This window comes from Monodelphis domestica, chromosome 2, assembly GCF_027887165.1.
Source record: "Monodelphis domestica isolate mMonDom1 chromosome 2, mMonDom1.pri, whole genome shotgun sequence".
In the NCBI taxonomy this organism is placed as follows: Eukaryota; Metazoa; Chordata; class Mammalia; order Didelphimorphia; family Didelphidae; genus Monodelphis; species Monodelphis domestica.
Genome location: NC_077228.1, coordinates 23,800,597 through 23,828,075, shown reverse-complemented (window position 1 = coordinate 23,828,075; position 27,479 = coordinate 23,800,597). Strand labels below are relative to the sequence as shown.

Below are 27,479 nucleotides of genomic sequence, written 5' to 3'. Positions count from 1 at the left end.
TTATATTTTATAGAGTTTATTAATCACTCCAAAGTAGAAGAAATAAAAGAACAAAAGTATGAAAGCCTAAGAAAATAACGCGTGAGTAAAAGTCTCCTGCCTAGCACCCACCCAACCTCCACCAGCCAAGTTCCTGAAAAAAAGAGAAAGGGCGTAGCTACACTCAAAATATATCCTCCCTAAGATAGCACCTAACGTGAGAAGGAACATCAGAAGCTGGGAAAGAGAGTTCTGGGATGGAAAATTCTAATTATACATCAGGACTAGGACTACCCATCATCATCCTTAACCATCCATTTGTATATGCATCCATTTATTCATCCATCCCACCACCCACCTACACCCACTTATCCACTCATCCATTCATCCATCCGTCATCTATCCACTCACCCATCTATCCATCCACACTCATCTGCCCACCCACCCATCCAGCCATCCATTTACTCATCTATCCATCTCTCTACCCATTTGTCGATCCATCCATCCATCCATCCACTTTTCCTTCATTCAGTCTTTCAAGCAGTCATTCTTCCATCTCTTTATGGACTCCCCAAACCTTTTACGAGGAAGATAGATGGGAAACAAGGTTCTGACTCAAAGTGTTCTTTCCAAAGCACTGCCGTTGACCTTAGCCTCTAAGAAAAGGCTGGAGATAGACTTCCTGAGATGACAGGATCATAGCTGGAGGGCTAAAGGGGACCTCAGCAGAGTCCAAGCCCCTTGTTTTACAGGTGAGCAGACTTCATTCATTCCCTGCCCAGGAATCTGAGGCAGGACTTGGAACTCAAGCCTTCTTGACCCGAAGTCCCACACGCCATCCACTATACCACCTGGCTCAGGTCCTTCCCGGCAAAAAGGCGCTGTTGTTCCCACTGGCCCAGCCCCCAAGAATCAAGGCTGGGTGTCCTGGCCAGCCCCCCGGTCACAGGGTGGAGAGGTTAGTAGCCATGTGGCAGAGGCTGAAGCCATTACACGCCAGGCATCCCAGGTTGCAGAGGGAGGAGAGGAAGCGATAACGGTTGAGCTGGCTGGACAACTGCCTGTATTTGGGGTTGGAGTCCCGCAGCCGGGTATAGGACTTGCGTGAGAAGAACCCGATGTCCTGGCCCAGGCCGTAGCTCTGCTCTATGAGGTGCATGTCAGCCATGATATCTGAGGTCATCTGGCCAAACCACTGGGCGTTCAGTGCAGACACAATGACGCACACGAAGAAAATGATGAGCTGCCACAGGGAATGAGCAAATCAATATGGAGGCCACCAGGAGGCCCCCTTCACACTCACGGGCCTCGAACCTCAGAAATAGTAGCATCAGTGAGATTTCTAGAGGGCTCCCAGCCTGGGATTGGGGGAGTACAAGCTTTGTTGGCCCATTTTACTAAGGAGGAAACTGAGTCTCAGCAAGGAAGTGGCTTCTCCAGTCATACACTAGTAGGGATCAGAGCCAAGAGTCAGACCTGCCTCCAGATCCCTCCAGCATGCGGGCTCTGAGGGAGTGGCAGGCTGGGACCACCTGCTCACACCACCACACAGTGTCCAGAAGTGAGGACGACCTGTGGCCTAGTCAGGCGATCAACAAAAGTGAGGAAGCCCCCACTGTGTGTACGAAGCACAGGCTCGGGGCGAAGTGCTGGACACACAAGGAAGCCCTGGAGGAGCTTCCGGTCTAAGGGAAGCTGGTGTCCTTGTCTGTCAGACGGGATCACGATGGACCGCCCACCCCATCAGCTCCCAGAGGGCAGGGCGGTGCCTTCGGCCCCCAAAGCCAGCAGAACGGCCGGCATTTCTAGTGTTCAAAGCTGCGAAGTGCTGACCAACAGTATTTATTACAAGTACGATAACAGCAGAAGCTACGTTCTTAGTTTATGTTAAGACATCACTTGTGCCTTACTGACACTTATCGGCATCTATCCTTATAGTAACCTGGGCAGGCAGGTGCCATTTTGATGTGCATTTTACAGAGGCAGAGAGAGGTAACATGACTTGCCCACAGATACACCGTTAAGAAGTCTCAGCAGGCCCAGAGACGGGAGTCCTGGGTTCAAATCTGGATGACCCTGGGCAAGTCACTTAACCCCATTGACCAGCCCTAACCACTCTTCTGCTTTGGAACCAATACCTAGTATTGATTCCAAGGTAAGGGTTTAAAAAAAAAAAAGAAGTATCAGAAGCAGAATTTGAACACAAGCCTTCCTGACTCCAGACCTAACACCACCATCTAACTGCCTTCAAAAAGAAAAAGAGGAGATATTTAATAAATGCCTATAAGAGTGAATTTGGGAGGGCAGCGACGTGGCTTAGTAGATAAAGAACCAAGCCTGAGTCGGGAGGTTCTGGGTTCAGATGTGGCCTCGGACACTTCCTAGCTGGGTGACCCTGGAGATGTCACTTCACTCTATCGCTGTCTTAGAATTGATACAATAGAAAGTAAGAGTTAAAAGAGAGGGGGGGAGGGCCCTGCTGCCCCACCTTCTGAGCTAGAAGAGACTTCTGATCCCACCCTCATCCACCCTCAAGGGCACCTGCTTGGAGACTTCCAGGGACGGGGGGCAGCTGAGCCCCTCGAGGCCAGCAGCCCAGTGAGGTTCACTGGCACGGCTCTCGGTGTGAGAGAGGAATCCTTCCAGCCCACAGTGCGTCTGCCTGCGGGCACCTTCCCGCCTCCCCTGGGTCTGCCTGTGGGTACCTTTCTGCCTCCCCTGGGTCTGCCTGTGGGTATCTTTCTGCCTCCCCTGGGTCTGTCTGTGGGCACCTTCCCGCCCCCCCCCCCCCGGGTCTGTCTGTGGGCACCTTTCCGCCTCCCCTGGGTCTGCCTGCGGGCACCTTCCCGCCTCCCCTGGGTCTGCCTATGGGCACCTTCCCGCCTCCCCTGGGTCTGCCTATGGGCACCTTCCCGCCTCCCCTGGGTCTGCCTGCGGGCACCTTCCCGCCTCCCCTGGGTCTGCCTATGGGCACCTTCCCGCCTCCCCTGCGTCTGTCTGTGGGCACCTTCCCGGCCCCCCCGGGTCTGCCTGCGGGCACCTTCCCGCCTCCCCTGCGTCTGTCTGCGGGCACCTTCCCGCCTCCCCTGGGTCTGCCTGCGGGCACCTTCCCGCCTCCCCTGGGTCTGCCTGCGGGCACCTTCCCGCCTCCCCTGGGTCTGCCTGCGGGCACCTTCCCGTCTCCCCTGGGTCTGCCTGCGGGCACCTTTCCGCCTCCCCTGGGTCTGCCTGCGGGCACCTTCCTGCCTCCCCTGCGTCTGTCTGTGGGCACCTTCCCGCCTCCCCTGGGTCTGCCTGTGGGTACCTTTCTGCCTCCCCTGGGTCTGCCTGTGGGTATCTTTCTGCCTCCCCTGGGTCTGTCTGTGGGCACCTTCCCGCCCCCCCCCCCCGGGTCTGCCTGCGGGCACCTTCCCGCCTCCCCTGGGTCTGCCTGCGGGCACCTTTCCGCCTCCCCTGGGTCTGCCTATGGGCACCTTCCTGCCTCCCCTGCGTCTGTCTGTGGGCACCTTCCCGCCTCCCCTGGGTCTGCCTATGGGCACCTTCCCGCCTCCCCTGGGTCTGCCTGCGGGCACCTTCCCGCCTCCCCTGGGTCTGCCTATGGGCACCTTCCCGCCTCCCCTGCGTCTGTCTGTGGGCACCTTCCCGCCCCCCCCGGGTCTGCCTGCGGGCACCTTCCCGCCTCCCCTGCGTCTGTCTGCGGGCACCTTCCCGCCTCCCCTGGGTCTGCCTGCGGGCACCTTCCCGCCTCCCCTGGGTCTGCCTGCGGGCACCTTCCCGCCTCCCCTGGGTCTGCCTGCGGGCACCTTCCCGCCTCCCCTGGGTCTGCCTGCGGGCACCTTCCCGCCTCCCCTGGGTCTGCCTGCGGGCACCTTCCCGCCTCCCCTGGGTCTGCCTGTGGGCACCTTCCCGCCCCCCCCCCCGGGTCTGTCTGTGGGCACCTTCCCGCCTCCCCTGCGTCTGTCTGCGGGCACCTTCCCGCCTCCCCTGGGTCTGCCTGCGGGCACCTTCCCGCCTCCCCTGGGTCTGCCTGCGGGCACCTTCCCGCCTCCCCTGGGTCTGCCTGCGGGCACCTTCCCGTCTCCCCTGGGTCTGCCTGCGGGCACCTTTCCGCCTCCCCTGGGTCTGCCTGCGGGCACCTTCCTGCCTCCCCTGCGTCTGTCTGTGGGCACCTTCCCGCCTCCCCTGGGTCTGCCTGTAGGTACCTTTCTGCCTCCCCTGGGTCTGCCTGTGGGTATCTTTCTGCCTCCCCTGGGTCTGTCTGTGGGCACCTTCCCGCCCCCCCCCCCCCCGGGTCTGCCTGCGGGCACCTTCCCGCCTCCCCTGGGTCTGCCTGCGGGCACCTTTCCGCCTCCCCTGGGTCTGCCTATGGGCACCTTCCTGCCTCCCCTGCGTCTGTCTGTGGGCACCTTCCCGCCTCCCCTGGGTCTGCCTATGGGCACCTTCCCGCCTCCCCTGGGTCTGCCTGCGGGCACCTTCCCGCCTCCCCTGGGTCTGCCTATGGGCACCTTCCCGCCTCCCCTGCGTCTGTCTGTGGGCACCTTCCCGGCCCCCCCGGGTCTGCCTGCGGGCACCTTCCCGCCTCCCCTGCGTCTGTCTGCGGGCACCTTCCCGCCTCCCCTGGGTCTGCCTGCGGGCACCTTCCCGCCTCCCCTGGGTCTGCCTGCGGGCACCTTCCCGCCTCCCCTGGGTCTGCCTGCGGGCACCTTCCCGCCTCCCCTGGGTCTGCCTGCGGGCACCTTCCCGCCTCCCCTGGGTCTGCCTGCGGGCACCTTCCCGCCTCCCCTGGGTCTGCCTGCGGGCACCTTCCCGCCTCCCCTGGGTCTGCCTGCGGGCACCTTCCCGCCTCCCCTGGGTCTGCCTGCGGGCACCTTTCCGCCTCCCCTGGGTCTGCCTATGGGCACCTTCCTGCCTCCCCTGCGTCTGTCTGTGGGCACCTTCCCGCCTCCCCTGGGTCTGCCTGCGGGCACCTTTCCGCCTCCCCTGGGTCTGCCTGCGGGCACCTTCCCGCCTCCCCTGGGTCTGCCTGCGGGCACCTTTCCGCCTCCCCTGGGTCTGCCTATGGGCACCTTCCTGCCTCCCCTGCGTCTGTCTGTGGGCACCTTCCCGCCTCCCCTGGGTCTGCCTATGGGCACCTTCCCGCCTCCCCTGGGTCTGCCTATGGGCACCTTCCCGCCTCCCCTGGGTCTGCCTGCGGGCACCTTCCCGCCTCCCCTGGGTCTGCCTGCGGGCACCTTCCCGCCTCCCCTGGGTCTGCCTGTGGGTACCTTTCTGCCTCCCCTGGGTCTGCCTGTGGGTATCTTTCTGCCTCCCCTGGGTCTGTCTGTGGGCACCTTCCCGCCTCCCCTGGGTCTGCCTGCGGGCACCTTCCCGCCTCCCCTGGGTCTGCCTGCGGGCACCTTCCCGCCTCCCCTGGGTCTGCCTGCGGGCACCTTCCCGTCTCCCCTGGGTCTGCCTGCGGGCACCTTTCCGCCTCCCCTGGGTCTGCCTGCGGGCACCTTCCTGCCTCCCCTGCGTCTGTCTGTGGGCACCTTCCCGCCTCCCCTGGGTCTGCCTATGGGCACCTTCCCGCCTCCCCTGGGTCTGCCTGCGGGCACCTTCCCGCCTCCCCTGGGTCTGCCTGTGGGTACCTTTCTGCCTCCCCTGGGTCTGCCTGTGGGCACCTTCCCGCCTCCCCTGGGTCTGCCTATGGGCACCTTCCCGCCTCCCCTGGGTCTGCCTGCGGGCACCTTCCCGCCTCCCCTGGGTCTGCCTGTGGGTACCTTTCTGCCTCCCCTGGGTCTGCCTGTGGGTATCTTTCTGCCTCCCCTGGGTCTGTCTGTGGGCACCTTCCCGCCCCCCCCCCCCCCGGGTCTGTCTGTGGGCACCTTTCCGCCTCCCCTGGGTCTGCCTGCGGGCACCTTCCCGCCTCCCCTGGGTCTGCCTGCGGGCACCTTTCCGCCTCCCCTGGGTCTGCCTATGGGCACCTTCCTGCCTCCCCTGCGTCTGTCTGTGGGCACCTTCCCGCCTCCCCTGGGTCTGCCTATGGGCACCTTCCCGCCTCCCCTGGGTCTGCCTGCGGGCACCTTCCCGCCTCCCCTGCGTCTGTCTGCGGGCACCTTCCCGCCTCCCCTGGGTCTGCCTGCGGGCACCTTCCCGCCTCCCCTGGGTCTGCCTGCGGGCACCTTCCCGCCTCCCCTGCGTCTGTCTGCGGGCACCTTCCCGCCTCCCCTGGGTCTGCCTGCGGGCACCTTCCCGCCTCCCCTGGGTCTGCCTGCGGGCACCTTCCCGCCTCCCCTGGGTCTGCCTGCGGGCACCTTCCCGCCTCCCCTGGGTCTGCCTGCGGGCACCTTCCCGCCTCCCCTGGGTCTGCCTGCGGGCACCTTCCCGCCTCCCCTGGGTCTGCCTGCGGGCACCTTCCCACCTCCCCTGGGTGACAGGGACCTACCTGGGTGGTCTCTTCGTCGTTGAGCAGCTCCCTGGGGTGGCACATGGCGAAGATGGTCAGGTTGAAGAAGGAGCAGGCAGAGCCGATGTGGAAATAATAGGGGAACAGCCGGCTCTGGATGAAGCCCAGAGTGTGCCGAGTGAGGTTTCCGCCCATCACGAAGCCTGCAGACACACACAGGGAGAGGGCGGAAGAGCCGGGGCTGAGTTCCATGTTTAACACCCACAAGTGGGAGAGGAGCCCCGCACAGTACACTCCTGGCCGGAGAGGAGCCCCGCACAGTACACTCCTGGCCGGAGAGGAGCCTCGCACAGTACACTCACGGCCGGAGAGGAGCCTCGCACACCACACTCCTGGCCGGAGAGGAGCCCCGCACACCACACTCCTGGCCGGAGAGGAGCCTCGCACAGTACACTCCTGGCCGGAGAGGAGCCTCGCACAGTACACTCATGGCCGGAGAGGAGCCTCGCACACCACACTCCTGGCCGGAGAGGAGCCCCGCACAGTACACTCCTGGCTGGAGAGGAGCCCCGCACAGTACACTCCTGGCCGGAGAGGAGCCTCGCACAGTACACTCCTGGCCGGAGAGGAGCCCCGCACACCACACTCCTGGCCGGAGAGGAGCCTCGCACACCACACTCCTGGCCGGAGAGGAGCCTCGCACAGTACACTCCTGGCCGGAGAGGAGCCTCGCACACCACACTCCTGGCCGGAGAGGAGCCTCGCACACCACACTCCTGGCCGGAGAGGAGCCTCGCACAGTACACTCGTGGCCGGAGAGGAGCCCCGCACAGTACACTCCTGGCCGGAGAGGAGCCCCGCACACCACACTCCTGGCCGGAGAGGAGCCCCGCACAGTACACTCGTGGCCGGAGAGGAGCCTCGCACAGTACACTCCTGGCCGGAGAGGAGCCCCGCACAGTACACTCCTGGCCGGAGAGGAGCCTCGCACAGTACTCTCCTGGCCGGAGAGGAGCCCCGCACAGTACACTCCTGGCCGGAGAGGAGCCCCGCACAGTACACTCCTGGCCGGAGAGGAGCCCCGCACAGTACACTCCTGGCCGGAGAGGAGCCCCGCACAGTACACTCGTGGCCGGAGAGGAGCCTCGCACAGTACACTCCTGGCTGGAGAGGAGCCCCGCACACCACACTCCTGGCCGGAGAGGAGCCTCGCACAGTACACTCCTGGCCGGAGAGGAGCCCCGCACAGTACACTCCTGGCCGGAGAGGAGCCTCGCACAGTACACTCGTGGCCGGAGAGGAGCCCCGCACAGTACACTCGTGGCCGGAGAGGAGCCCCGCACAGTACACTCCTGGCTGGAGAGGAGCCCCGCACAGTACACTCCTGGCCGGAGAGGAGCCCCGCACAGTACACTCCTGGCCGGAGAGGAGCCTCGCACAGTACACTCATGGCTGGAGAGGAGCCTCGCACAGTACACTCACGGCTGGAGAGGAGCCCCGCACAGTACACTCCTGGCCGGAGAGGAGCCTCGCACAGTACACTCCTGGCCGGAGAGGAGCCTCGCACAGTACACTCACGGCTGGAGAGGAGCCTCGCACAGTACACTCACGGCTGGAGAGGAGCCTCGCACACCACACTCCTGGCCGGAGAGGAGCCTCGCACAGTACACTCCTGGCCGGCTCTTTGTGGCGGCCGAGGATTGGAAACTGAGGGGTGACCCTCCATTGGGAGCAGCTGGATGCCCTGGGGTGTAAGAGGTGCTGCAAGGAGCAACGAACCGGAGGACGTCCAAAAGAGCTGCATGAACTGATGCAGAGTGAAAGGGGCAGAACCAGGAGAGTATCCGACAAGGTAACGGGCAGACTCTCAGCAACGCTGCTCCAGGGCAGCTCCGAGGAGCTCAGGATGGGGCTCGTATCCACCTCCAGAGGAAGAACCGGCGCAGTCGGAGTGCAGGAGGAAACCTATGATTCATCACTTATTATCTGGATCCGTGTGTTGGGGGTTGGGTTCTATAAGACTACCCTCACAGAAATGAATAATATTTAAAAAATGAGGGGGCAGCTGGGTAGCTCAGTGGATTGAGAGTCAGGCCTAGAGACGGGAGGTCCTGGGTTCAAATCCGGCCTCAGCCACTTCCCAGCTGTGTGACCCTGGGCAAGTCACTTGACCCCCATTGCCTAGCCCTGACCACTCTTCTGCCTTGGAGCCAATGCACAGTATCGTCTCCAAGACAGAAGGTGAGGGTTTAAAAAAAAAAAGAATAACATGGAAATATGTTTTGCATAATAAAACCTGTATAATCTAGATTGACTTGCTTGACGCTCTGGGAGGTGGAAGGGAAGAAGAGAGGGAGACATTTTGGATCATATAACTTTGGAAAACTTACGTGGAAATTTGTTAAGACGTGTAATTTGTCACCAATAAATAATAAAATAAAAATGAACAAGTGAGGGGCAGCGAGGTAGCTCAGTGGTTAAGAGCCAGGCCAAGAGTGGGGAGGACCTGAGTTCCAATCTGGCCTCAGATACTTCCTAACTGGGATCCTGGACATGCCACTTAACCCCAACTGCCTCTTCCTTCCTGCCTTGAAACCAACACACAGTATTGATTCCAAGAGGGAAGGGGAGGGTTTTTAAAAATCAACTGAGAGTGTGTAGGGGGAAGGGACAAAAGCCTGCTAAGCTCTGGAAAGGAAACATAAATGGAAGCCCTGGCGGAGTGAAAACTCTAATAAGAAAAGACAAATTCCGAAGAATGGTGGAGCCCGATGCTTCCTCCTCCCCTCCCCATCCCAACTCTCTGCATTTTAAAACACGTTCTGTTTTTTCCAATTACAAGTAAGAAGAATGTTTAACATTCATTTTTTAAACTTTTGAGTCCCAAGTTCTGTCCTCCCTCCTTCCTCTCCCCTCTCACTGGGAAGGCGAGTCATCGGATATGGGTCCCAGACATGCAGCCGTGTTTGCAGCTTTTACTTTAATGTTCACTTTTTCTATGAAAAAAGAATTATTTTCTCTCTTGGCTTTAAAGAAGAAAAAAAGGAACACAAAACCTTGGCACAAACTTGGGCAAATTCACACATTGTCAGTCCCCAAACTTGTGGGTCCCTTTCAGGGCTAGCCGTTGGGGTGGCTTCAGGATCACCCCATGTGGGTCCTTCCAAACTCAAAGAATGGCTCAAAGAGTTCTGAACATGGTGGAAGGATGCTGACTTGAGGGGGTGAGATCCGAAGGGGAGGGGGCCTTCCCTCTAGATGGCTGAGCAGGAGTGAGGCCACGGGACACAGGGCTTGAGGAGGCTGAAGAACAGGGGGTCAGGCTGTTCCAGGGGGCATTAGTCCTCGAGGATCAAGTTGGAGAGGAAGCACAGAGAGAGGGGCCCATCCCAGGGTACCAGAGGAGCCACCATGGCTGCAGGGGGTGTCCCTGGAGGCAGGGGCTTTCAGAAGGACCCTCCATGAGGTCCACATGATGGGAAGAGGGTGACAAGGTGACGTAAAGGATGGCCTTTACTTCTGCCACGACAGAAAATAGAGAAGCTCCAAAGGACTGCCAGGGTTGGTGACCAACTGGATAATCATGAACCACTCCAAAAGCCCATCAGGCTTCCCATGCCCAAAGGTAAAGACCCCTGGGGGCCTCTTAGCCAAGGCTCCCTGTTGGCCTTGCACAATCACTGAGTAAGCAACTCACAGAGTTTGAATGACTGAGAGAGGTTCCAGTTGGCACAAATGAAAGGGAGGACAGAGAAGGAAAAGGCTAAGAGATTGGCAGAATTGGGCTAGAAGGGCAAAGACAGGGGATGCAGTGTAGACAGAGCATGGAAGCCGATGTCGAATTCTGCCTCAGACACTTAACTGTGAATCCAGGCTAGTCCCTTAAGCCTTCCTGGCCTCAGTCTCCTCATCTGTAAAATGGGAATAATAAAAGCACCTACATCCCAGGGTTGTTTTGAGAACCAAAAGAGTTAATAGATGTAAAGAAAACCTCAAGGGGGCTACGTGAACCCTGGCTATTTCTTTGATTATGGCAGGCTTACCACATTCTGCTGGACCTTGCTATCTATTTAATTCATCAGTCCTTGCCCCAGACCCCCAATCCCACCACTAAACTAAGCTCCCTAAGAACTGGGCTAGGTCTCACTCATGTGAAAACATGCTGCATTCAATTAAATAAAAATAATCCTTATCTTCCATCTTAAAACTCAATACTGTGTACTGGTTCCAAGGCATTACCTATCACCTTAGAATCAATACTATTTATTGGTTTCAATGTAAGAGGTAGGCAATGGGTTAAGTGACTTGCCCAGGATCATACAGCTAGGAAGTATATGAGGCCAGATTTGAACCGAGGACCTCCCCTCTCTAGGCCTGGCTCTCCATCCATGAAGCCACCCAGATGCTTCTGCCACAGAATATAAACTTCTTGAGGGCAAGAACTGATTTCTTTTGACCATGCATCTTCTGTGCCCCTGGCATGGTGCCTAGTACACAGTAGGCACTTAATATACACTTGAAGAACTGAATCTCTGCCTCCACCACAGATCCCAAATGCAGATGGAGACTGATAAATGCCTCTCACAACACATGGATAAAATCCTCCCTGAGACCCACCTGAAATGAAGGTCACCCAAATCTGCATTCCCCAGAAGGTGGAGAGGAAGACAAGGTGGAGGGTCTTGGCCAGCACTGAGGGCTCTGCATCCGTCGGCATCGTGGACTCCAGGGGCCTGGGGCTGGCGATCTAGGCTACAGGGACAGAGACTGTTGTCAGTCATGCATCTGACTCAACAAACAAGCACCAGGAGGTGGCCTAGTACAGCAGGAAGGGGATTGGCTCTGGACAACCAGGATCCCAAACCTGCCTTGATGTTGTCTTTACAGCCTTGAGGAAGTCGCTTCTCCTCCCTAGGCCTTGCTTTCCACATCTATAATAATAAAAATAATTCATACAGTACTTTAAGGCTTACAAAGCACTGTCCATAAATTATCCCACCAGATCCTCACAAACCATTCCAGAGAGGTCCTATTCATTTTCCCATTTTGCAGAAAATAACTCCAACCCCATCCTTAAAAAAAATCCTACTTGATCCCTCTAACCCAATTAGCTATCCTCCTATGGCTCTCCTTCCTTTTGTGAGTAAACTCTTTGAGAAGGCCATCGACACTCAGTGCTTTCACTTCCCTTCTCCTTATTCCCTTCTAAACCCTTTTCAGCCTGGCTTCCAACCTCATCATTCCACCAAAACGGCTTCCTCCCACCTTATCTGGGATCTTGTTTTTTGGGCCCTTACCTTCTGCTTTGAATCAATACATGTATCAATTCTAAGGCAGAAGAGGGATCAGGACTAGGCAGTGGGGGTGAAGTGACGTCAGCCCAGGCTCACATAGCTAAGAAGTATCTGAGGCCAGACTGGAACCCAGGACCACTCCTCTCTAGGCTTGTCTCTCCATCCCCTGACCCACCAGGCTGCCCCCTACCTTGGGTCTTTTTAACAGCCAAATCTAATGGCCTTTTCCCTTGATCTCTCTGCAACTTCTTCTGCCTGGGTTCCCGGTTTTCTTCCTGCCTGCTAGAGAGCTCTGTAGTTTCCTTTGCTCGATCTTAATCCCAGTCACAATCCACTAACCCCATTCACTGACTTCCTCAGCACTCGCAGGCCCTCTTCTCCTCTTCCTTTATCCCATCTCAGCCACTCCTATGGATCTAGTTATCTTCTCTACGAAAATCAGTCAGTCAGGAAACATTAATTAAGCAGCTCCCTGGGTCCTGCACAATGCCTGTCCTCCAGGAAGCTATTTCTCCAGTCCCAACGTCTCTCCCGACCTCCAGTTTCTCTCCTCCAACTCTGCACTGGACATCTCCGACTGGACGTCCGGGAGATGTCTGAAGCTCAACAAGGCCACCATCCTTCTCCCTCAGAGGCTCTCCTCTTCCCACGTGCCCCAAGCTTGGTTGATTCTACCTTCACCATCCCATGAATAGGTCCGTCCTCTCCTCTGACCCTCCGCTCCCCTCCCCGCCCCCCACCTGGACCACTGCCATGGCTGCTGGTGGCCTGCCTGCCTCCGGGCCCTCCCCAGGTGAGTTATCAGAGGCTCAGACCCTGTGACTCCCTCCCTGCTCAGTCCGCTCCAGTGGCTTCTTGGGGGCACTCAAAGGCCTTTACAAGATCGGCCCCTCCCTGGCCGGTCCTTAAACCCTTGACTGGCCCCACACTGGGCTCCCTGCTCTCCAGTGCCTGCCTTTCCTCTTGAGGCTGCCCCAAGCCTGGGATTCTGTCCTTCCCCCTCTCAGCCTCCCCTCGGACACTGCCCAGTGGATCCTGGCCGCATCCCATCCGGTTTGCTGGTGGTCTTTCCCTAGACTTCCAGCTCCACAGGGGCTGCTTTTTGGCCTTTGCTTCCCCAGAACAATGCACCGTGCCTGGCACACAGTAGGTGCTTCCTAAATGCTCTGCCGCGAAAAGGCCTGTGATAGAGGTCAGGAAGGGCCTCAGAGCATAGAAGGCCGGTGTCAGGGTGGGAGGGAGCCCCACTCATTTCAGACAGGAGAGGACACAAGATGAGAGACAGCCAGACAGAGGGGGGGGGGAAGGGAGGGAGAAGGGGGCAGGGGGTCAAGAGAGAGGACCAAGAGAAGGGAGAGAAAGAGGGAGGGGGAACAGGAGAGAGGGCAAGAGGGGAGGGAGGAAGAGAGGGAGGGAAAAGGAGGGAGAAGAGGGAGGGAGGGAGGGGGAAGGAGAAAGGGAGGGGGAGGGGAAGGGAGCGGGAGGAGGAGAGGGGAGAAGGGGATAGAGGGAGGGAAAAGGAGAAGAGGGAGGGGGAACAGGAGAGAGGGCAAGAGGGGAGGGAGGAAGAGAGGGAGGGAAAAGGAAGGAGAAGAGGGAGGGAGGGAGGGGGAAGGAGAAAGGGAGGGGGAGGGGAAGGGAGCGGGAGGAGGAGAGGGGAGAAGGGGATAGAGGGAGGGAAAAGGAGAAGAGGGAGGGAGGGGGAGGAGAAAGAGAGGAGGGGAAGGGGGTGACAGAAACTTCTCCAACTTCCCAATTGTGACTGTCCCCCCAGCCCCCACTGGCCCAGTGCACGACGGGGTCCCCACAGAGGGGCTGACACACCCTCCTCTCCACCCCCGGCTTGGCCCTAGCTGCCCGGGGTTCTCCCAGCAGATTCCCGAGGCCCGGGCTCCCCGCACGTCCACGCCAGGCCGCGCCCCTCTCTGGCGCGGTCCTGGCGGGCTTTACCTGGGTCTTGTACCCCCGTCCTCCTTGGTTCCGCGGCCCTCCGGGGAGTTGCCGGGCACGGTGGCCCCACAGGGACAAGGCACGAGTGGGCGCGGGGCCGGGGCGGGGCGGCACTGAGCAGGGTGGAGCTCCCCCCTCTTCCTGGCCCCTCCCCCCGCCCTCGGCCCTGGGCTTGGGAGCCCCACACAGCGCGCGGACGCTGGCCCGGGGCCGGCCTGTCCAGCTTCGGACATCTATCAGCCGAGGGCCCCCAGAGCGAGTCCCGAAATGTGTGTGCCTGCTGGGGGTGAGCTTCCCACTCCCGCCCGGGGCCGCGGCCACTTGGGCAGCCCCTGTAGAACCAGGCGCCCGGGGGCCCAAGGGAGGCCCGGTCTGGTGGGGGGCGGCGGACAGCAGAGGCCGGACAAGCTCGGGGGAGGATAACCTGGAGGCTCGGCGGGGACAGGCCTGCAGGAGCCGGGGGTGGGGGCGGCTCACCCCGATCTAACGAGGTCAGCCCCGGCACCATCTCCGACTCCGGGGAGAACCTGAGGTGCAAACAGCCCCTGCCAGGAACGGGGCACCCTGAGGGCTCCCGAGATAGGCCGGCGGGGCAAACCTCCACCAGCAGCTGCTCTGGGGCTCTCCCGAGACAGCCCGGGGGCCCAGGGCCGGCGCATCCTGGGGGAGCTGGCCGGGCCCACTCGCTGCCTTTGGGCAACTCCTCCTGCAGAGAGCCGAGGACCCCTCCAGGACTCGCTGCCCTCCCCCCAGAGGTACCTCGGGCCTCGGGCCCACCCTCCCCGGCCCGCTGTGGCCGAGCCCCTACCCCGGGGTGCTTTCCGAAGGAGAGGGTGACCACCCAGAGCAGGAAGAGCCCGGGCCAGCCTGATTCAGCGCAGACCTTGAAGGAGGTTCCTCAGGCTGGAGGAGAAGGTGTCCACCTCCCAGGAAAGAATACTAGTCCCTGTTACTGCTGCCTGATCAGGTCTTCGCAGGGACTCTTGTACGTGTGGGGAAGGAAGCCTTCCATGGCTGCCTGAATGCTTTGAAGATTTATTGGGCACACTCTGTGCTGGGCACTGCCAATACAAATGGAAGCCGTGCTAGGGCCTGGCCTTAATGCCTTAACGATCACACCCTCTAATCAGAAAAAATAGTGCCATCAGGCAGTCTGGCCGGGCAGTCCCAAGGGTGTTTCAGAGGGGTGGGGGGCAGGGCAGTGGCGAGGATGGTAAGGCCCAGGAGGCAGGGGCAGGGCAGGTGGAAGTCCTGATGAGCCTGCAGTTCACCAGAAGGTGGTAGTTGGTGACTCCAAGCTCAGTGCTTGGAGCAGCCACTGCGTGTTCTTCCTGCCCCAATGACAACCGTTCCATTCTCCCTTGTTGGGGAGACCTTAGACAAGAGCCAGATCTAATATTAGGTGATTTTCCCTGAAGATTTGGGGGCACTTGGGGAGGCTGAGTCTAAAGAGTGAGACGGTGTGAACAAGAGCCTGAGCCCTCCCTTGGGGGGCAGGACTGACTGGGGTCAGCAAGATGAATGTAGAGCTGAAGGTCCCCTTTGTGCTCTGGTCAGTGGTGGTTGTTAGAGGCCAACGGTGAACTCGAGTTGTCTCGAATGGGCAAATTTAAACCACACTTAAAGAAAAACCAACAATAAATATTAAAGACAAAACCAGAGAGACAAATTCACTGAGAACAAGGACTGTTTGTATCACCTGGCCTGGCGCCTGGCACTTAAGAGATGGTTATTGGATCAATCAATCCATCAATCAGTATTTGCTGATTGGCTGCTTAATAAGCTCCTGATGATGGGGCAGCCAAGTGGCTCAGTGGATTGAGCAGCTCTGGAGACTGGAGGTCCCAAGTTCAAATCTGGCCTCAGAGACTTCCTAGCCTTGTGACTGGGCAAGTACTTGACTGCTCTTTGCCTTAGAACCAGTACATAGAACCATACGCTGCTAGAAGGCAATGGTTTTCAAAATAAATAAAGCAAGTCCCCATGAAAGCACTCCCAAAGTAGAATGATCTGTGGTTTCCTCTGGAGATTTTCAGCAGAGGGTGAGTGAATGAATGCCCGTTTCTCCTGTGTGTAATGTAGTGGCAAGTCGTATGCCGAACTGGAAATCAGGAAGATCCTGGTTCTGAAGCTTCCTGGCTCTATAACCCTGGGCACACTAGGAGACTCAGTTTCTTCATCTGTAAAATGGGGATAATAATACCTTCCATAATTACCCCACCCGGCCATTGGGAGGGCTCTACTGGATGGGCTGTGCTTTGGTAAGTCTTAATCTCTTATTTCATTACTGTAAACTTGATAGACATCCACAAACATGCCAATTTATGACAAATACCAATTGGAGGAAAAGAAGGCTGCTCATGAAAACGTGACTCTCCATGACAAAGAACTCCTTAAAAAATATACATTTCAAATAGAAGTTGGGGATTCCAGCACTGCCCTGCTTGTCTGTTCCCTTCTGTTCTATTTATTCTTGGATCTTTTTTAAGGTACTTCTAGTTCTAACACCCCCCCCCCACACACACACACACACTACCTTTCATTTCTCTTCCTCCCACACCAGACCACTCCATACATTGGCTCTATTGACAAATGGATCTCTCCGTGCCCATTGCGTGCCTCTCCTCTTGGCCAAGAAGCGGGAGGCAGGCTTCGTCCTCGTTATTGTGGAGCCCGACGTGGTCATGCCATGGATCCTGATTCCGGGAGTCTTCCTGGCTGTTTTCCTTTGGAGTGTTTCCACATTGTTCTGGTTCTGCTCACGTCTCTACGTCAGTTCATACAGCACCTCCCAGACTTCTCGGAAGCTGTCTTGGTCATCTTCCTCACAGACCTGCGATACTCCATCAAAACACGCCCTGTGCTGCGTTCAGCCATTCCCCAACGGCTTGGCACCCCCTTTGTTTCCAGTTTCTGCCACCACAAAGTGTCCGTACAGACGATTCCTTTTTCTCTTTCTTGGATCTTTGCGGTCGAGGTCTAGAAGTGCTGTGGCTGAGGGCACACACAGCTCCAATCGCTTTCCAGAATGGTGGAGCAAACACGAGCGCCACCAACAAGGCCTTTGTATTACTGGGTTCCTGCAATCTGTCCAACGCTTACTTGCCGTCTTTGCCGATCTGGTAGGTGCTGAGGTGAGATCCCAGAGGTTTGGTTTTCTTTTTTTATTTTCGGTTCTCTAATTATCAGGAACTTTGTTTTCGATTGTTTCTTCTTTTGAGAACTGCTGTTCGTGTCCTTTCACCGTTTGTCTAATGGGGAGCCCTTTAGAGCAGCAGGGAGATGGCAGTTTGAGGAATTATTGGAGGGAGCCACGTTTAGGGTTGAATCAGCCAGTTTGGCATCTGAGATCCCTTCTACAGTGAGCTCGTGAGCATCACCTGCTCTGTGCCCATGAAGTGCAGGAAATGGGGGCTCTTCTCTTGGGTTTATCTGTCTTTATTCACCAAGTCTTTGCTGAGTTCTGGCTGTGTACCTAGTACAGGGCGAGGCACAGAGCTCTTGTTGGGACCTCAGTGGCCCAGTGAGGCCGGGAATGCGAGCTATTACTATTCCCACGTTACAGTTCCTCCCCAAACAACCCATGTTCCTTGAGGGCAGGCCCATCTCCCTTTTATCTTTGACTCTCTGGTGCCCAGCAAGGAGTCTGGCACATAGTTGGAGCTTAATTAATACTATGGATCGAGTTATCCAAAGTCACAGCTATACGGTTTATTAATATAGTTTGTCTGTGTGTGTGTCTCCTTTGGGGTTCTCAACCTTGATTCAGACACATCTCCTCAGGGTTTCAGGGTAACCCCAAGAAGTTGGGGTGATTCCTAATACTATAGGCTCGAGCCCCAACCTGGAATTCCCCTACAGTATCAGTCACCTGGTATATTGCCCCAATATCATTTGCCAGAGCAGCTAAATGGCCCAGTGGATGGAGTGCCGAGCCTGGAATCATGAAGATGCTCAAGTTCAAATCCTGCTTCAGACACTTACTAGCTGTATGACCTTGGACAAGTCACTTAACCCTGTTGGCTCGAGTTTCCTCATCTGTAAAATGTGCTGAAGAAGGAAATGGCAAACCATGCTAGTATCTTTGCCAAGAAAACCCCAACTCAGCTTTGTTTTTATAGGAGTATTCTCTTACAACAAATGCTAATATGGAACTGTGTTTGGCATGATAATACATGTAAACCCCAGATTAAATTGCTTCCCGTCTCCAAAACGGGACAGAAGGAGGGAGGGAGGAAGGAAGACAATTTGGATCTTATATTTTTGGAAAGTGTATGTTGAACATGGTTATTCCATGTAGTTGGGAACCAAATAGGGGTGAGGAAGAGTCAGACAACACTGACCAGCAGCAGATCACTGGCCAGCCTTTGTATCTCCCTGGTGTTATTAACCAGGTGAGAATCCCCTCAATAAAATCGATAGACAATGAGATCGATTCACTTTTGCCAAGAGATATTTACTGAAAAGATCCTGTAGGAACAAGGCCTTCCAAGTCCTCCCTCCGTCCACACTGATTTGTTCCCTGGAAGAGGAAATTCAAACTCAAAGTGGCTGCTTGAAACCATCTCCACTCCTCTATCAAGCTGAATTGAATTAATTAATCCTCCCACCCCCCACCCCCCACCCCCAAGGTCTAAATTAAATGTCCACGTGAAAGTTGCCACCTGGCAACACAACATCCAATCTGTTTTCTGATAGTAATACCTGCATTGATAGAGAATTCTAAGGTCTGAAAACTATTTATATCTGTGATCTCATTTGCTGTGAGGCAGAAATTATTATTATATCCATTTGACAGAAAAAGACGATGAGGCTCAGAGGGTAAGTGACTGGCCTAAGGTCACACAGTTATCCTGCCTTTTGACCCAGCTATACCACTTCTAGACTGATACCCCAAAGAAATCAGAGAAAGAGGATAAGAATCTCTAGTGCAAAAATGTTTAGAGCAGCTCTTTTCATGGCAGCCCCAAATTGGAAACCTAGGGGTGCCCTCCTACCCGGGAATGGCTAAACAAACTGTGGTATGTGGATGTAATGGAACAGGATTGCGCCATGAGAAATGATGAAACGGGCAATTTCAGAGGAAACTGGGAGGACCTTTGTGAACCAACGGGGAGAGAAGTGAGCAGAAATAGAACAATCTAGATAATGACAACCGCATTGGAGAGAAAAACAAGCTTGAAAGACTTCAGAACACTGATCGATGCAAGAGTCCAAAAGAATGAAGGTGAAATGGGCCACTTACCTTCTGCCAGCGAGGTGATGAACTTAAGATGCAGAGAGGGAGGGAGACAGAGACAGACGTGGGACGTGGCTAACGGGACTATGTGGTTACATACCGAGGGCTTTATTTTTTTGTTTTCTAAATTCCCTCAGTAAGAAGAGAATAAGCATTTATACAACTCCTACTATGTACCAGGGATTGTGCCAATCACTTTTCAATTATTACCTCATTTGACCTCCACAACTACCCTGGGAGAGGCCCTGTTATTATCCCCATTTTACAGCTGAGGAAACTGAGACAAACAGAGGTTAAGTGACTCACCCAGAATCACACTGCTAGTAAGTATCCAAGGATAGATTTGAACTCGGGTCTTCCTGAATCCAGGTCCAATTACCACAATAACAGGAAAAGGTAGGAGAAGGGGTAGTGGGTGGGGAAGATTAGTTTTTTTTTAATAGTTAATTGAAAAAATAAAACTATTTTCAAAAATAATTTATAAGTATCTGAAGCAGGATTCAGTCCGTCAGAGCTACTGTTTTAGGTCCATATATGTGATTTCACTGGGGTGAGGAATTCCCTCACAAACAGCAGGTCAGCACTGGCTCTGCCTCTGAGAATCAGTGAATTGCCTGAGCCTCAGAGGCTTAGTGGCTTGCTCAGGAACCTCCCTGGAGTCCTCCTGATGCCAAGGCCAGCCCTCTCTATAAATCAGGCCACACTGCTTGATAATACACATTTCTTTAATACTTCTGGGTTTGCAGAATGCTTTCTTTACAACCACCCCATAAGGTAGGTAATAAACATCATTTCCCATTTATCAGATGAGGAAACTGAGGCTGAGAGGAAGTGACCAGCTTATTGTCATAATCTAAGTGTCAGAGCCTGGAGAGAAAAGATTTTCACACCAGCCATGGAAAGGCTGGAGCTCGCGTCCAGGGACTTAACTCATCGGCCCTTTGGAGCCAGCCAGCCATGGGCCTTACAAGGTGGGTTTAACCTTGTAGATACACAGGCCTCAGTTCCTCTTAGTTAGGAGTCTGCTATCCTACAGACCCTTTTGGCCTCTACACCATTTTAATTAGCTGAGCTCAATTAAGCTTTAACTGTGTGAGCTAATTAGCAGCCATGAACACTGCTGCTTGACAGAGATGTGCATGAATCCCTTAGATAGCAGTTCCTCTGATCACACTCCAAAGAACAGTGAGTCTCCACAGGTAACCCTCCACTCATCAGATCTGGAGTGAGATCGTCTCATCTAACCCTGTCATTTTAGAGATGGGGAAACAGAGGGTCAGAGAGATCATGCAGGAAACCATCAGGCAGGATTTGAACCTAGATCCCTGGCCCCAAATCCCACTTTCCCCCGTATGTACTCTACAGATTCATCATTCATCAGTGAAACATTTATTGAGCCTGTTCTATATCAGAAGCATCTAGTGTGATTTAGAGAAGTATCAAGCTCCAATAGAAATGGGGCCACTAAACCATACATGGGGATCCCTCCTGGCTGCATAGTGACTTAGAAAACTGCACATCAGGAGCAGCTAGCTGCCTCAGTGGAGATGGGAGGTCCTGACTTCAACTCTGGCCTCAGATACTTAGTGGTGTGACTCTAAGCCAGGCACTTAACCGCCACTGCCAACCTCAGAGGACAGCTTTAAATCCCTGCCCAAAACGATTCCGTTCTCTCCTCCATTAAATGAGAGGGTTGGACTAGATGGCCTCAGTGGTCCCACCCAGGATAAGCAGATTACCTGAAACTATATATGAGGCTCCCTGAACCTGCGAGAAGCCTCAAGGTAGGAAGATAGAAAAAGGATAGAAGTTTTGGATACCCCGAGGGGCGTGGTGGAGCCAAGTTATAGATAGGAGGTGGCAGAAATGAGTCACAAACCAGGCCTTATTGATTATAATGGGGCCACAGCATAACCCCGATCTTTAGGATGTCGCAGAGGCATGATCCATCCTGAGATCCACAATTAATACCACACAGGTCGGAGACATGATAGAGAAAAGAGAGTGCCTGGCCAAAAAGCCAGGTCCCAGGTGGGAGAGGTAGATAAGGAAAGGAATTAAAGATGAGCTTGGCCAGAGACCAAGCTCCAGCAAGGACAGCCATCAGTGAGAGCTAAGATCCAAGAGAGGAAGAGAGGGCGGAGCTTGCTGTGGCCCTGTATTTAATCTCTTTGATATGCAAATATACACAATACATAGGGATGATTATCATTGGTTAATGACAAAGTATAGGTGTGGTTTCTCTTGGCCAGGTGAACACAAAGAAACCTGTTTTCCCGCCTAAGCTGGGGTCAAGGGTCAGAGGCTTTCCCAGCCATGCTCAAGACTGAGCATGCTCTCTTCTAAGCCACTCTGTACATACTGTTTCCCTTGCCCATAGCTAGGGGTGGACTGCTACAATATAAATCAGCCAGCCTTGAATATTCCACACTTTCCCTCCTTCCTCACCTCTCTCCATCTTGCAGCTCTGCTTGGTTTGAACGACATGGAACAAGGTGCTCCCTGGTGTTGTCCCTCTTGTTTCCTTTGTGTTAGAGTATAAGTCCCTTGAGGGCAGGGATTATCTTTAGTGCTTAGCCTTGTGCCTGGATCATAGTAGGTGCTTACTAAATGTTTACTGAATTGAATTGGTCCTTCCAAGCACTATGATCATAAGTAATTTCCAAAGGTCTCTTCCACCTCTAAGTCCTCTGATCCCAATCGGCCCCCTACAAAGAAGCTCTTCTAACAATTATACTTTTCAATCCCTGTTCTGTGGTGGAATCCTTGGACTTCAATGTCTCTTACATTAAAATAAGTCTTTTTTTTTCCAAATAAAAAGAGTAACCAAACAAAACCAATAGAGGAAATAATCCTACATTCTCCCACCCATGACTAAACTGTTGAGAGCATGGTTTAGGGTTACAGGGGGCACTTGTTTTATTCATGATTCTCTTCTGCAATCATCAAAGGTTGACGCTCACAGCTACCTGAACATACACTCTCCACAGTAGCAAAGTAAAAGGAATAAGGAGAGACAGGATTGCTTCTTTCTTGCCTCTAGCTTGGGTTTCCCTGGTGCTGAGCTCCCATGTCTGCCAGTCCGGAGTTGTCTGGGACTCTGGGTGCTCGATGGTTAAGCCATAAAAAACGCTGTCCTTTATCTGAGTGCCCTTCATGGATGTTCTGGTAGACCCCCTCATTTTGTGATGATACACCTTGGAGCTTCTCCTAGTTATCAGTTTGTGCTGTAAACCATAAAGGTCAATGGCCCTTTCTAAGAGAACAGGAAATTGCCTCATTTTCTTTCAAAAAACCTCTACCCACCTCAGAGATAATAAACCCTTAAGTGTCCCTCATTGATCATTCCAAGTATCCAGCATGCAAATGAAGGATGGGAGAAGGGATGCAGACGGGGCAAGGCTTAAATAAATAGTTTTAAAAATCACAAAAGTTTACCAATTTCTGCAAATGTCCTTTATCGTGGAGTCAAAAAAAGTGCTGGTTAGTGCCAGGAGGCTTGGGTTCAGGGCCCACCACTGATACATACTCATTAGGGAACTCTGGGGCAATTCACTATTCTCTGTGAGCCTCAGTTTCGTCATTGGTAAATAAAAACACCAATTTTCACACAACCAGCACCTCACAGGGTTGTTGTGAGAAAAGTCCTTTGTAAACTTGAAAGTGGCATGGCAATAGGAGCTTCATGCTCACTAAAATGTGAAGGGAGTCCATGACTGGTGTTATAAAGCTGGCTAATTCTTGTCTCTTTGTTAATTCTGCTTAACATTCTTTCAGCTTCTCCTTTCAGAGCTCCCTCAGGAACAGGCAGGGAGAATACAGCTTGTACCTGATATTCTGCCAACATCGCCATGCCATCTATGGATGGCAAGAAACAAAGCAAGTCCAGAACAACAACCGTTTGAGAACACAGAGCATATATCCCTCCTGACTTTCCTCCAAGGGGATGGAATCATCTTACAGACAGGATCTCATTTGTGGTCACTGCATTCTCTTGAGGTAGGCAGCAAGTCACTATTATCAAGAAAACAAGATTTGAGATTTCACAGTAGCAGTGAGAGCTGAGGGCAGAAACATTGAGAAGAAAGTTAGAAGACTGGCTCTCTAATCCTGGGTCCGTAACTTCCATGTAGTTAACCTGTTAACATGGCTAAGCATTATAGAGGCTAAAAATTAATATTTTCATATTGGAGACTCATCATCCAATAGGTTGGCCTCATGGATCAAGAGAAAATGAACTCAGGATCTTAGGTGTCCAATTTAGGGCTACGAGCTCTAGCGGAAGCTTCTTTTTGGTTTCCCATCTAATTGTCTCAAGCTTCCAGTTAGCTTTGAGTACGAAGACTTGGCCTACAAGGTGAAGACCAAGAATTGCCTGCCATGAATGTATTCCTCACATCACAGAAGTTCTGTTGATTTAAAGAATAACAGGCAAACAGTTAGTGGAGAAAGAAATTTCTTTCTCTTTATAAGAAGAACGTGTGATATTTATTGAATGAGGGATGTTCACTGAATGATGAAAACTTGCTCTCCTAATTAGCACCCCACTTCCACCAGCTGCATGGCTTCCAGAGAGAACAGTACAGTATAACATGATTGTGAAAGGACATAACTTAGGACCTAGCAAGGATCAGAGACTCTGCATTTAGACAATTTGTACTTTACGTAGCAAATCAATCACTGCTTGTTTGGTGAGGAACACCACCTCATTGTTGTTCTGACACCAAACCTCAAAATGGCAAGGCTGTTCCGAGGCTCTCTTGCCAGCTATCACAACAAAGGGGTAACCAAGTTTGTTAGCATCTTTCAATCTGTTTCCAATTGTCAAATGTATCCTGTCGTCAAGCAAAACCTCCCCCTTCAGCTGGGGCAAGGCTTCTGTGATATCGTCATATAAAGTCCCCATCAACTCTATTCCCATTTCTTCCTTGCTGCCCTTTTTGGGAGGAATAAGGCATACTTGGTAAGGGGCAAGCAGACTAGGCCAGCGGATACATTCTTCCATGGAAAGCATTTCGATGGCTGCAGCTAAAATGCGGGTCACACCTAACCCATAGCACCCCATTTCTAATAGCGAAGGCTTGCCCTGAGCATTGATGAACTCAGCATTGAATACAGATGAGTACTTGGTGCCCAGATAAAAGGTGTGCCCCACTTCAACGCCTTTGGTTTCTGTCAGTTTCCCTTGGCACACTGGGCAAGTTGGATCTCTGGGATCCAGCGTCTCAACATTGGCCGCGAAGTTGCAATTGGAGCAGACTGCAAGCACGTCTTCCCCAATGTTCAAGGGGAGCTGAAACTCGTGAGACATTGTTCCACCGATGCTCCCCACAGCTGCCTGGACCCTCACAAACTGAAGCCCAAGTCGGTTAAACACCCTGCCGTAAGCTTCGCATACCAGGTCATACGTCTGGTGAGCGGCCTCAGAAGAGCAGTCAAAGGTGTACATGTCCTTCATGTAAAACTCCCGGCCCCGCAGCAGGCCAAAGCGGGGCCTGGGCTCATCCCGGAACTTGCGTGTGATCTGATAGAGAAGGTAGGGAAGCTGCTTGTAGGACAGAGTCTTCTGAGAGGCCATCAGGCTGGTGATGACTTCCTCATGGGTCGGTCCCAAACAATAGTCTTTGTTATGACGATCCTGCAGCCGAAAAAGCTCTTTGCCCATCAGGTTCCACCGGTCGGTGACTCTCCAGAGCTCAGCTGAGCTCAGGGTGGGCATGTCAAGCTTCTGCCCACCGATGGCCTGCATCTCCTGGTCTATCACCTTGACCAGCTTCTCCATGGCTCGAACAGTATAGGGCAGGTAGTGGTAACAGCCAGGGCCAGCAGGGTGAATCAGCCCCGTCTGAAGCATCAGCCTCTGGCTCTTACAGGTCACTTCGGCAGACTTGCTCTCTAGTCCAACCACTTGATCTTCCCGGAGGTTCTGAGGCTGGAAGAAATGAGACAGCACCAGGCGTTTTGCTCTGCCTGGAGGGTGATGGTAAAGCCTGCAAGGAGTATGTTGTGACCGCTGGCAAATGGCCCACAGTACACGGGGAAAGGCCCTCCATCTTCTCAGAAGCCCTTCCATGCCACCCCAGGGCAGGAACCACTCAGATCTGTGGGGAAATGAGTTATGTGCCATGAAGCATTCGTTCCATAGCGTTAGATCATCTGCATCAGGTGGCTGTTGGGAGAAAGTGGGCTGTTCTTAACCTAAAGATGCCATCTAATAAATCTATTTTCTTTCCTTCTAATTCAAGCAAGATTTCTTCCTCTCTCTTCTCATTCACATAGCTATGACAAGTCTTCTTTCCACAGATCTAATTTCTTCCTTTCTCTTATTAGCCTTCCCTCTCATTTAAATTTAAATTGTGTTGCGGTAAAGAATTATTTTTTTGGGGGGGGGGGGCGGTGCATGAGCACAGCAAAGTGGCTAGAGGGCAGGGCCAGGAGGCAGGAGGACATCGAGGCTGGAATCCCTGCTTGCCCACAGACCCCAGAGAGATCACTTAAAATGCCCCAGGTAGCTCTTTTGATGGATTATTCCTCCTCACAAGACCAACGAGCAAAACACTAGTCAACAGGCTGTGCTGGGGGAGGTAAGGGTATGGCCAAGTTAGGTTTGAGATAGGACTGAAGGCCAGAAGGTGCCTGAAGATTCTCCAGTGCGCCCCTCTGCTCACTTGGGAGAGGACCTGCCTAACTCACAGCAGGAAAGAATCGCTTGCCCTCTCCCGGCCTCAATTTGGGGCGGAGCATCGCGCCGCCCTGCCCTCACGAGGGGAGGAGCCAAGGCACGGGACGGTGGAGGGTGGCACGGAAAGGGGTGTGGCTTACTGGGACAGGGGTCCTCCAGCTGCCCAGAACCCCTCGCTAACCCCAATCCGCCCTATTCTCTCTCGAGGACCCATCCCGCTGCCCAAGGTCCTTCCTAGTGCTCCGCCCCCACGACCCCATGCACCCACGCCCTCACCCACCGAATTGCCGCAGGACCAGACGTACCAAACGAAGGACGCAAGCGTGGGGCTTGGGAGGCGGGGCCTACCGAAGCGGGAAGCCTCGAGTTCCCGTCAGCCTCCCACGGCACCCACCAATCAGAAGGCCACGATCAGCAGGCTGCTCACAAGAGAAGCGCCAAGCCCCTCTAGCACGTGGTGAAAAGACCGGGGTGGGCGGGGGAAGAGAAGAGCAGAGACACCGACTCTAACCGCAACCATAGAGCCGGTGAGGGAGGGTTTTATGTCAGTCTCCACCCCCCCCCGGAAGTCGCTTCTAGGAAGCCGGAGGTCTTTATCGATGCTCCCAGTCCGGCTGAGAATCAGGCTGCCCCGCCCCTTTCAGGACTGTACGCCAAGTGGGAGAGGCAGTACCGTGACAATGGCGGGTGGTCCCTGGAAGCTTGTGGTTCGAGCCTGGCCTCTGATAGAATTTTTTTTCTATTGTTAGAAAAACGAAACATAATTTGTCCACAGATCTCACGATTTGTACAAAGCTAAAAATGATCATTAAAATGTGACACTAAACTCAATTTAAATTTAGCTTCAGGCACTTACTAGTGACCAAGCAAGCCACTTCTCTAAGAAACAATTTTCCTCTTCTGCAAAATGGGGAAAATAATAGCACCTCCCTCCCAGAATTGTGAGGATAAAATAAGATGGTATCTGTAAAGTACTTAGCCTAGTGCCTGGCATGTAGGAAACACTTAGTAAATAAATGTTTGTTTCCTTACTTGGCAAGTAAATGGAAGATTTGCTCACTAAGTTTTTTGAAGCTTTTTATGTTATAACAATAATTCATTTTAGATCAGTTTAATTTATATCTGAAAGTATGGTCATCGCCATCCTCAATGCTCTTTCATTTGTCAATGCCCCAGCAGTCAGCTTCAGGCTCGACTGGAGTTCTTAAATACATACCATATTTCCCTCATCATATGTCTTTCTTTTCCTTTCTCTTCTTTTTTTCCCTTTCTTTCTTCTCTTTCTTTTCTTTTTATTTCTCTCTTTAGCTTTCCTACCTTTCTTTTATCTTTTTCTCTACCTCTCTTTCTTTTCTTTTTATTTCTCTTTAACTCTTCTTCTTTTCTTCTTCTCCTTCTCCTCCTCCTCCTTCTTCTTCTCCTCCTCCTCCTTCTTCTTCTCCTTCTTCTCCTTCTTCTTCTTCTTCTTTCTCTCTCCCCCCCCCCTTGATTAGAAGCAACTTCCATCATGAATAAAGAGCCACCCCAAGGGCTCAAATCCTGCCCTGCCTCTGACCTATCCTGGCTGAGTGATCTCTCCCTCATGCCATCTCATAGTACATTCTACTTTCCGTATCTTTATAGAGTCTATTTTGCACTATACATAGATCAGAGAATCATGGATTTTGGCTTAAGGATCATTGAGTTTAATCCCTTCATTTTTACAGATGAGAAAACTGAGGCTCAGATAGTGTAAATGATTTGTTAAAAGACATTAGGCTAGTAATAAAGAAGTCGAAAAGTCAGGATTTGAACCTAGCTCTTCCACTGCATAAAAATGAGTAATACTTGGATTGGGCTGGATAGTGCTGGTCATCTGGGAAGAAGAGACAAGGCCACCAAAGCCCCACCCACATATTCAAGGCTTTTGGGGCAAATCTCATGGGAGGGACAGCAGAAGAGAGATAAGCT

General features: G+C 53.6%; 2 protein-coding genes and 1 long non-coding RNA gene across 7 annotated transcripts; 1 reads left to right on the top strand and 2 right to left on the bottom strand.

Moving 5' to 3' along the window:
- On the bottom strand, positions 1–14,620 carry LOC103094594 (transmembrane protein 205-like). 3 transcript variants are annotated; one of them, XM_056815075.1, is made up of 4 exons: positions 14,492–14,620; positions 10,982–11,116; positions 6,404–6,567; positions 1–1,222 (listed from the first exon to the last, which is right to left on the bottom strand). In XM_056815075.1, the coding sequence occupies exons 2-4, from the start codon at positions 11,079–11,081 to the stop codon at positions 923–925; spliced, it is 564 nt and encodes a 187-aa protein (XP_056671053.1). In that variant the 5' UTR covers positions 11,082–11,116; positions 14,492–14,620; the 3' UTR covers positions 1–922. The 3 variants fall into 3 exon arrangements, with proteins under 3 accessions (XP_056671053.1, XP_056671052.1, XP_056671051.1); XM_056815074.1 differs by having other exon boundaries at positions 14,417–14,588; XM_056815073.1 differs by lacking the exon at positions 14,492–14,620 and adding an exon at positions 13,609–13,727.
- LOC103102513 (uncharacterized) lies at positions 13,765–25,086 on the top strand. Its single transcript, XR_008916029.1, has 3 exons — positions 13,765–13,894; positions 16,172–16,742; positions 22,625–25,086. It is a non-coding gene; the product is annotated as an uncharacterized LOC103102513 (long non-coding RNA).
- PARS2 (prolyl-tRNA synthetase 2, mitochondrial) lies at positions 19,555–26,179 on the bottom strand. Of its 3 annotated transcripts, none has more exons than XM_056815072.1 (2): positions 25,810–26,179; positions 19,555–25,016 (listed from the first exon to the last, which is right to left on the bottom strand). In XM_056815072.1, exon 2 carries the CDS (start codon positions 24,972–24,974, stop codon positions 23,493–23,495), a length of 1,482 nt encoding a protein of 493 aa, XP_056671050.1. In that variant the 5' UTR covers positions 24,975–25,016; positions 25,810–26,179; the 3' UTR covers positions 19,555–23,492. The 3 variants fall into 3 exon arrangements, with proteins under 3 accessions (XP_056671050.1, XP_007480593.1, XP_007480594.1); XM_007480531.3 differs by having other exon boundaries at positions 19,555–24,948; XM_007480532.3 differs by having other exon boundaries at positions 19,555–24,948; positions 25,835–26,179.
- Positions 26,180–27,479: the final 1,300 nt, after the last annotated feature.

Bases quoted from the DNA above. Each gene is read 5' to 3' on its own strand.
- LOC103094594 (XM_056815075.1), bottom strand. From the start codon at position 11,081: ATGCCGACGGATGCAGAGCCCTCAGTGCTGGCCAAGACCCTCCACCTT. The intron at 6,568-10,981 runs GTGGGTCTCAGG...GTGTGTCTGCAG, and splicing joins TTGGGTGACCTTCATTTCAG to GCTTCGTGATGGGCGGAAAC. The intron at 1,223-6,403 runs GTAGGTCCCTGT...TCCCTGTGGCAG, and splicing joins ACGACGAAGAGACCACCCAG to CTCATCATTTTCTTCGTGTG.
- PARS2 (XM_056815072.1), bottom strand. From the start codon at position 24,974: ATGGCACATAACTCATTTCCCCACAGATCTGAGTGGTTCCTGCCCTGG.